The 9,595-nt window shown below is 58.5% G+C and overlaps 1 protein-coding gene across 1 annotated transcript; it reads right to left on the bottom strand.

Moving 5' to 3' along the window:
* Positions 1 to 1,491: 1,491 nt before the first annotated feature.
* Positions 1,492 to 9,298, bottom strand: R3HDM2 (R3H domain containing 2; the record flags this gene model as incomplete). Its single annotated transcript, XM_010192247.1, has 11 exons — positions 1,492 to 1,611; positions 2,018 to 2,118; positions 2,208 to 2,352; positions 2,516 to 2,685; positions 3,302 to 3,402; positions 3,920 to 4,074; positions 4,423 to 4,658; positions 5,090 to 5,216; positions 5,767 to 6,009; positions 6,616 to 6,705; positions 9,087 to 9,298. Coding segments are annotated over 11 exons (1,700 nt in total), but the record flags the coding sequence as incomplete, so codon positions are not given.
* Between the last annotated feature and the right edge of the window lie 297 nt (positions 9,299 to 9,595).

The raw sequence follows: 9,595 nt of genomic DNA, 5'->3' as shown, positions 1-9,595 counted from the left end.
GCGGGGTTTTGGGTGCCAGCAGCGAGGCATGGGCTCCGAACCAGCTCCAGGGCTGGAGCGGTCGCCTCTGCTTCGCTTTGCTAAGCTGCCCCTGCATTAGTGATGTGTTTTTTTGAAGCCAGACACTTCTTTACCCTCAAACTGCCCCCACAGGGCCCATCCTGACCCTTCCTGGTCCCCACCACGGCCTTGCTTCAAGACAACACTGGCGTTTCCCATTTGCCCTAAAGCACCACGACCCCCTTGGCTTCCTTTAGTAGACCTGGCTTTTCCCAGGTGCTGGGCCCCTTCTTCCCAGCCTAATTTTTGGGTACCAGGACTGGAGTTACCCCAGCTCTCCTGGCCCCTGTTCCTGGAAGGGAGAAGGATTGCACCCATGGGTGACATTGAGAACGACTGCACCCATGGGGGACATTGAGAACGACTGCACCCATGGGGGACATTGAGAATGACTGCACCCATGGGGGACATCAAGGACTGCACCCATAGGGGACATTGAGAATGACTGCACCCATGGGGGACAACAAGGATTGCACCCATAGGGGACATTGAGAACGACTGCACCCATGGGGGACATCAAGGATTGCACCCATAGATGATGCTGACACATGTGGATCCCAAATTGGGCCCTGTCACCCATGGGAAGGATCCCCCTCTGTGCCCACACCAACCTCTCAGCCTCTGCTCTGGTACCCAACCTCTCCTGCTGCCTCCTGGCTCCAGCCCCGGCTTTCGGGCTTAGCAGAGGGCTGCTTGAATGGATTCTTTGCTAATATTAACGTGGCATGTCACGAATGCGCCAGCCGCGGGGAGGGGATGGGGGCAGCAATCCGGGAAAGGGCTCTTAAAGGGCCCCCCTGCAGCCCGCTGCTGGTGGTGACATGGAGGGGACACTGGGGACAAGTCTGAACCCCCAGAACGGGGGCTTAGACCCAAGCAGCAAGTGCTGCATTGGGAGAAGCCAGCCCTGTGCTCCCCATCACCCCTGTTCCAGGGTGAGGAACAGCCCCTTCCCCTGTGCCAGGGGGTCATTTCTCTCCAATTTCAGCCCTCGCAGCCACCCCTGGAAGATCCCAGAGCCTTTTGCAAGGTTCTGCAGCTCCTGACGGGTCATTGGGAAGGCAACGGTGGGAAGGAGACCTCAGGGGTCTGGACATTCGCTTTCTGCTGTCAAAGAGGAACAAAACCCCACAGAGCTCAGCCAGTTCCACCCAGCTCCATCATTTCACCCCCTCCAAATGCAGGAATAGGGCCTGGGTGTCTTGGAGCTCAGCACTGACTCCAAACACCCACTCCACATCCTCCTCGAAAGCTCTGCTCAGTGCAGGCGGCGTTTGCTGGGTTCCTGAGCAATCCCTGTCCTCCCAGTGGGCAGAGCAAACTGGAACTGGCTCTGCTGCACCCCGTCATGTGGAGAGGGGGTGTTTGTGTGTTTGGGGGGTGCAGGGGCTCTGGACAACCCCCTCCCCAGCAATGGGTGCTGTGGGATGCTCAGAGGGCAAAGGGGTTCAAGGAGGGGCACTTGCCTACATCGCTTGTCCCGAGGTCAGTGGATGCTGACTTCAGGGCCTGTCTCTTGCTCCGGTTTCCGTGCTTCATTCCAGTTTGCCCCTTAAGGAACAGAAACGGCAGCGTGAGACCACACAGCGTCCTGGGAGCTGGGGGAGACCAAACTTGATGGGGCTGTGGCTGTGCAAGGGAATGGAGGCACCCAGATGGACCTCGCACCCTTTTTGGGGTGACACCACCATGCTGGGGTCAGTCAGATGAGAGCAAGGCACAGCCACAGCTCCAGGACACTCAAAGCCCCCAGGGCTGACACCGCTTCCAGGCAAAGCTGGGAGCAGGACACAATTTTAGCTCTGGGGAAATCAATTTGCAATGGCAGCTCTGCCGAATGGATGCATAGCACGGGGCAGGCAGTTTGAGCACAGGGCAAGGGGTGAGCTCGCTTCTTCACTGCCCCTGGGTCTCATTCTGCCCCCAAGGCAGTGATGGGGCGGTCTGGCTGTTTTACCTGGTGTGCATTGTAGTTGGGCTGGTTGTGCAGCAGTGGCGGGGGACAGATGGACAGGTTATACTGCAGCGGCTGGCCCAGCAAGGAGTAGCGCCCGTCACCTGCGGAGGGGAAGCAAAAAGGCTTACAGGGATCTGAAGAAATCCCAAGGAAAACCCAGCCCCACGCTACCCCGGCTCCTTTCCCTCACCTTGTGCCGTGCCCATGGGCCGGGGGAACTGCGTGAGGACAGGGAGGGGGCTCAGCCCCGTGCAGACGCTGTTGAGGTTGGTGACAGGAGACGGCGTCGGGGATTGGGTTGGGGAGGTGATGGGGCTGTTCAGCTGGGTGCTGGCCTGCGGGAGGGACAGCGTTAGACAGCCCTGGGGGTTGTGAGCGGTCCCACCCTCGTCCCAGCATCGTGGGGTGACCCCAGCCCATCTCCCAGCCCGCACGGATGCAGGGGGGGTCCTTGTTCTCCCGAAAGATGAGCTCCCCTCTTCGCAGTCCTCTGGGTACCTGAGCACTGGTGTCTGGGTTGTACAGGTCTCCTGGCTTCTGCCCCCGCTGCTCCAGGCTGTAGTACTTACAGTGGCTCCACTGCACCACAGGGGTGTTTTGGGGGGCCTGGGGGCCGTTGGGCACATTCAGCTGCATCACAACCACGCCAGGGCCGGACGGGGACACCCCTGGGAACAGAGGACAGCAGAATTGCCCATGCTTTGCATTCTGCTGCTGCTGTGGGACAGGAGGCAGCCTCTGCCCATCCCTACAACACCCCCTCCACATGCTCCTGCCTGCCTGGGTGGGCTACAGACGGCCCCACCAACACCCAGGGCTGATATCACAGCTCACATCAGAGAGTGATGAGTTTTCATGGAGGAGAAATGCAAGCAGAGATGCATTGAAGGTGACTCGGGTGACCTCTCTGAGCACCACAGCAAAACTTCAGGCAAAGAACAGCTTGGGTACCCCAGCTCCAGCTCTTCACCAGGCCTCAGGTCCCTTTCCTGCAGCTGGAGCAGGACCAGGACTCCTGATGGTGCTCTCTGCCAGCAGAGGGAGTGCGCAGCCCACAGCAGCCCACCCTGGCACCAAGACACAGGCACAGGCCACCACCAGCCTGGAGCAGTCGCTGTGCCACATCCCTGTAACCCCCAGCGGGCCCTGGGATGGGTAAGACCACAGAAACCCATTGCACACACACTCGGTGGTGAATTTGCAGCTCTGTTCACTGCAGCCCCTACAAAACCTGCTCTGATCTGTGCAGAATCAGCACCAATCCTAGCTGGGGGCTGCTCTTACCTGAATACTGCTGCTGCATCTGCGGTGGGCTGCAGGGTGATGGGGACTGCGGCATCTGGTACTGCTCAGAGCCAGGCGGCTGCAGGAACCCCACCGATGGGCTGTGAAGCAGAGAGTGCTCTGGTGAGGTGCTGGGGATGGGGAGAAGCAGCCCACCCACCTATGCAGGCACCCAGCAGCTCCCCCAGTGCTTGAGATGGCTGGAAACGGAGCTGGAGGAGCACAGGAAAAGCCCTGGGCTGCAGGACAGTCATGTCCAGCAAGGGTTGACCATGGCGGCTGGGACTGGGCAGGCTCAAGAGGTGACCTCTGCGTGCATGGTGCCCAGCCACCTCCTCTGGCTGCAGGAGCAGGACCCATTCAGTGGGGCACTCGTTCAGTGGGGCAGCAGGACCCCTTTCTGGGGGGTAGCAGGACCCTGTTCAGTGGGACAGCAGGACCCCATTCAGTGGGGCAGCAGGACCCTGTTCAGAGGGACAGCAGGACCCCTTTCTGGGGGGCAGCAGGACCCTGTTCCGTGGGACAGCAGGACCCCTTTCTGCGGGGCTGCAGGACCCTGTTCTGTGGAGTAGCAGGACCCCTTTCTGCCCAAGGCAGGTGGGGACACAGCAGCTTTACCTGGTGCCGTTCTGCTGGGCGGTCGGGATGACGCTGTAGTAGATGGGGACCCCCCCAGCCTGCAGCCCCCCCTGCACAGACTGGCTGGCCGGTACAAGCACTGGCTGCTGGAAGGGCTGCTGGACCACACTCTGGGACTCGTTGGCCACAGGAACCTGTGCAGGGTGGAAAGAAGCAGCCCTATGGAGTGAGAGGTAACAGAGCAGCAGCAGAACTGGCCCTGGAGATGTCAGCGAGGTCCACACGAGGTGGAGGAGATGCCAGACAGTTGCTTCTGCAGTCCAAAGCAACCTTGGCCAGGCAGGGGCAGCTTCCCCCAGCAAACAACAGCAAAGGGACCAGCTAGACCCAGTTGTCCTTCTCAAGACACAGCTTCAAATGTGGATGAGCCCTCCCCAATCTGGCCAGCATGCACTGTCTTCTCAAGGTGAATAAATGCCCATTTTGGGCTCCATCACTCAGCTCCCCAGCACCCCCCTCATTGCAGAGCAGCCGATGCCTACCTGGTACGAAGGCAGTGGAGTGTACTGGACCATCAAGCCTTGCATCTGGCTTCCCATGCTGCTCCTCTGGCTGCTGAGAAGGCCAGGGGGCTGCGCCTGCTGCACCCCCATCATACTCTGCATCTGGCCCCCCATGCTGCTCCTCTGGCTGTTGAGGAGCCCGGGGGGCTGCGCCTGCTGCACCCCCATCACACCTTGGTACGTTTGCTGCTGGTTGGACATCATTGGCTGTAAACCTGTCAGAACAGGGTTTAAATGGAGCAGCTTCCCCATCAGCTGCAGGAGACAGCCCGAGATTGGTGTATGAGGCCTTAAATCCAGCTTTGTCCTCATCTCTTGCTAAGGAGTGGGAAAACAGCTTCCCTTATGGCAAATGTAAAGAAAAAATGAGGCAAGCTCCTGGCTTTAAATCCACCTGAGGTGCTGCAAGGTGGATTTAAAGCCAGGAGCTTCCTTCCTGCGTATATCACATGCCAAGAGGGAGGGAAAAGACTAAAGCAGCCTTTGCAGCCAAGCCAAGGTTCAGCTTCCCTTTGCAGCTGAACTCTGGAGTCTAGCAAAGGGGTAGACAGGGAATTGCTGCCTGGCCGCAGAAAGTGCCTGGGAGATCCTCAAGAAGGGCAGGAGAGGAAAACGTGCCCCCTTCCCCACTTCTCCACCCCCTTACCAGGCTGCTGGGACTGCTGGGGGAGCTGCTGAGTGCGCTGGGAGCTGTAGGCCACTGGGTGACTGAGAGATCGGTATTGCTGGCTGGAGTTCGGGTACTGCCCAGGAGGGTAGTAAGAAACCTGAATCTGTCAGAAGCAAGAAAACATCGTGGTGAGAACACAAGAAGAGTGGGACCAAGACAGCTGAACCCTCAGGACTGGTTTTCTCTCTCAGCTGGCCTGGCTTCTGCTGAAGGAAACCAACCAGGGCTTATGATGGTTCCTAAGGGAACCGCAGCCCCTTCCTGCTCCTCCCAGCATTCACATCCAAGCCTTGCCCAGCCCAGTAGTGCAAGAGCACATCACAGCTCAGGGGAACAACCCTAGAGATCCTAATGGACCCCAAAGACAGCTTAGGGATGTCAGCTCTGACTTTGGTCACTGTCCCAACCCCAACGCTATGGCCAGAGGGGTCCCCAGGTGAGTGCCTTGTGAGGGACAACGGGGCAGAGATCACCCCACACCTGGCAGGGGTGCGTGCAGACCCAGAGTTCCTGTGTATTCCCAAATATCACCCCAAATGAAGAGCAGAAAGAGGGGACCTGCTCTCGTGGAGCTGTTCCCTGTGCTGTTACCCCGCAGCCCGACAGCTTTGGGCCAAGGTGCACATCCCCTCTGTGCTAATGCATCTCCTTACTTGCTGTGGAGGCTGGATGTAGCCCTGGGGCTGCAGCACCTGCTGTGTGGGGGCCGTATGCCCTGAGGCGGAGTAGTTGGAGGTGGGAATGGGCTGCCCAGGGGTTGCCATGATGAATCCCGTCTGCTGAGGATGCTGAGAGATGAGGGATGACTGGAACATAGCTGAGGAAGGATCTGGTGCTTCTGTAGAGCCCTGTCGGCTGAGGCTGATCTGCCCGAAGGGGGTGCTGAGCTCGTCGGCCTGCAGTGGGGACAAGTGGGAAGGATGGAAGAGGACAGCATTGGAGGAACACGACACGTAGGACACAGCTCTGCTGAGCACATCGCTGAGCCATCTCCCTGCTCTGTGTGGAGGAGCTCGCCCGAGAAAGGTCCCCAGAAGCCAACCACAGACCAAGAGCATTCTGCAGGACAGGGAGTAGGGGCATGCGAGCTGCTGGGGGGACCCGAATGCTCAGCGGACACTGGTGACATGCGAGGCCTCACGCAGGCAGGGGTGGCCCCATCGTGTCCCATGTGTGTTCCCCAAAAACCCGGCGGAGACAACGCGGGGTGGCTGAGACCTCGGGGCAGCTGTGGCCACTGGACAGCGGTGCTCGGCACAGGCGTCACTTCCCGGTGGAGCTCTGGGCTTGGCGCTTGGTCCTCCCCCCAGGCTCCTTTCAGGATCGGCCACCCCAGCACCGCAGGGTCCTGCTGGGTCCCACAGCAGCGCAAGAGGCTCCAGGAGCCCCGAACCCGCCGGGTGCGGTGTCCGTGACATACCTGATCGGCAAAAGCTCATACAACACAAACACAGCACGTGAGTACAACAGAGACAGTGCAGAAGAGGAAATGGGGTTTATACCAAGTTGTACTGCTGGGGTGGAGAGACTGGCAAGAGGACTTGGGGGCAGGAGCTTGGAGAATATTGAACAGGCTGCAGCGCTGGGACCGGCTACGACCAGCAGAGAAGGGAGCGGAGGAGAGATTGGGGTGGGAAAAGGGCAGGGGAAGGGGAAAGGAAGGATGGGAGGAAGGAGAGAAAGAAGGAACAACAAGGTTAGTCAACTGAGCCCATCGCAAACACAAGGAGGGGGCACTGCAGAGGGTTGGGAAGCATGGAGACCAGACCGGGGCAGCATTCATCCCGCTGTGAAGATGCACAGCCCAGCAAGGTGCTTTGTGGAAGCTGGGAAGGCGACCGTGTCTGCAAAGCAGCTCTTGGCTGGCAGGAACAGTGACACAGGTGGGTGCAGGTCAGCTCTGGGCACGGGCAGCACGAGAGCTGCTTCCCCCCTGCACAGCCCATGTGCCCCTTGCTCCACCACATGCTCGAGCATGGCTAACTCTAACCCTAACTCAAAACCCTTACCCTGACTCTAACCCAAAACCTTGACTCTGATCCAAACCCTGACCCCTAAACCAGAACCAAAACATGACCCTAACCCTAAACCTTAACCCTGACCCTAAACCTGACCCTAAACCTTACACTAATCCTAACCCTAACCCAAAACCCTACCCCTGACCCTGACCCTAATCCTAACCCTAGCCCTGACCCAAAACCATAACCCAAAACCCTAACCCTGACCCTAAACCTTACCCTAACTCTGACCCTGACCCTAACCCTGATCCTAATCCTAACCCTAACCCAAAACCCTACCCCTGACCCTGACCCTAATCCTAACCCTAGCCCTGACCCAAAACCATAACCCAAAACCCTAACCCTGACCCTGACCCTACGCCTCTCACTTTGCCACTGCTGATGCCCGTCTATGACAACTCCTAACTCGAGCACCACAAACCATGCTCTGGGCACTGAACCTGTACTGGTCAGCACTGGGTTGTTGTTTTGATCATTGGATTTGACCTTTGGTGAAACAGAAGGTGCAGGCACATGGCTACAGTGCATTTTCAGACCTTTCACCAACAATCAAACACAGGAAGGAAGTTTTTCCAGGACCTAAACCATCAGAACAGCCAAACAGCAGAAGACACAGAACAAAACTCCAGTGAGATGAAGTGATCCTGAAGCCTTCACACCCCCAGTGCTCTGTCCCGTGGCATGCTGCAGCTCCAGCCAGACCCTGGCTGCCTCAGACACCTCCTCTGCAGAGCCCAGACCTCTCCCTCTAGTCTCAGCATCCTCTGCAAACAGATCCACAACCCCGGAGCCACTCCAGACCCCAAGAACTACAAAAGCTCCCCTCATCCTCACACAGAGAACGCAGCATGTTTGTGTTATCTGCAGCAAAAGCTGGTGGAGGAGGTTTATTTCCTCCACTGAAAACACTTGCAATCACAGAAGGGACCTTAGATGATCGCCTGGTCTCATGGGAAAGGGAGCCATTAGGGTCCCCATAAGGATAAGATTATCCAGCATCCTCCCTGTCCAGTCACATAATGAAAGCCTCCAGTTCTGAGCTGTAGGAGACATCGTAAGCATGAGATGAGGCACCAGAAAGGATCCCTGTAAAACTCATCAGCAGGCTGATGTGCTGATCCGGATAGGGCAGGAGGGGAGGTGCTGAGGATACCTCCCATGCCCAGCTCCACACCCCCTGCACACAGCTGTGCTCTCCAGATGTGTCCCCAGGGCTGGCTCCCACCCCTTCCCCAGTCCTGCAGCGACACAGGCTCTTAGCTGTGGTGTTTTACAGCAGCAGAACACGCAGGCGTGACAGCCACCAGTGCTTCCCACAGCGCTCCGTCCTCAGAAACAGGCCTGCAGACTGGAAATCGCTCCAGTTTAACTGGGGAGGGTCTGGAGAAGGCATTGGGCAACTAGCCTTGAGGACCTCAGACCCTACTGATGGTGATGGTCCCTCCCCAGGAGGACAACTGGTTCCCAAATTCAGCAAAGGGGTACAGATACCTTGCCAGGAGGGTCTGGGTCTGATACAGATGATGCTGGCAATATGAGATGCTGCACAGCATCGCATTCATGCCTAGCAAAGCCCCAACCTCCTCCTGCTCCCTGCCAGCAGCACAAGGGACTGTCACACCCTAACACGCTACGATGACACCCAAAAAACCCCTTTGGGTGAGTCCAGAGTGCCACAGCCATCCGCTGGCTTTGCTTTTACCTCCCACCCACGTGTCCAAGGAGCTGCCCGAGCCCTGGATGCTCCTGGCTCACCTGGGACATCAAGTGGTTGCTCATGGCCGGCTGCTGCGGGGCTGCGGGTGGAAGCCCTTGGGGCTGTGGCGGCGGCTGCTGGGGCGGCTGCGGCTGCTGGGCTGCACAGGGCAGGAGGCCACGGCTGGGCTGCGAAGAAGGGGACTGGCTGCAGGCTTCGGGAGCACCCAGGACCAGAGCCCTGGATGCTCCTGGCTCACCTGGGACATCAAGTGGTTGCTCATGGCCGGCTGCTGCGGGGCTGCGGGTGGAAGCCCTTGGGGCTGTGGCGGCGGCTGCTGGGGCGGCTGCGGCTGCTGGGCTGCACAGGGCAGGAGGCCACGGCTGGGCTGCGAAGAAGGGGACTGGCTGCAGGCTTCGGGAGCACCCAGGACCAGACCTTGAAGAGAGAAATGCATGGCGGGGTTGGTATCTGAGAGAAAAACATCAATTTGCTGATGGGGGGCAGGTCCTGTCACTGCCTCCTATGCTGCAGCCAGGCTGCGTCCGCTGCTGTCATGAGAAAGAGATTACGAAGAGGGAGCTGCCAATTCGCTGGTGTCAGCCCAGTGCCACATACCAGTTTGTGGGACGAAGCTGGGGAGCTGTTCCCAGTCACAGCCCAGTCCTGACTGCTCGGACACCAATCATAGAATCATCAAATCATCAATGAATTCGGTTGGAAGGGACCTTAAAGCTGATCCAGCCCAACCCTGCAGTGAGCAGGGAC

This window comes from Mesitornis unicolor, unplaced genomic scaffold, assembly GCF_000695765.1.
Source record: "Mesitornis unicolor isolate BGI_N332 unplaced genomic scaffold, ASM69576v1 scaffold4779, whole genome shotgun sequence".
NCBI lineage: Eukaryota > Metazoa > Chordata > Aves > Mesitornithiformes > Mesitornithidae > Mesitornis > Mesitornis unicolor.
This window is presented reverse-complemented; position numbering and strand designations above follow the sequence as displayed.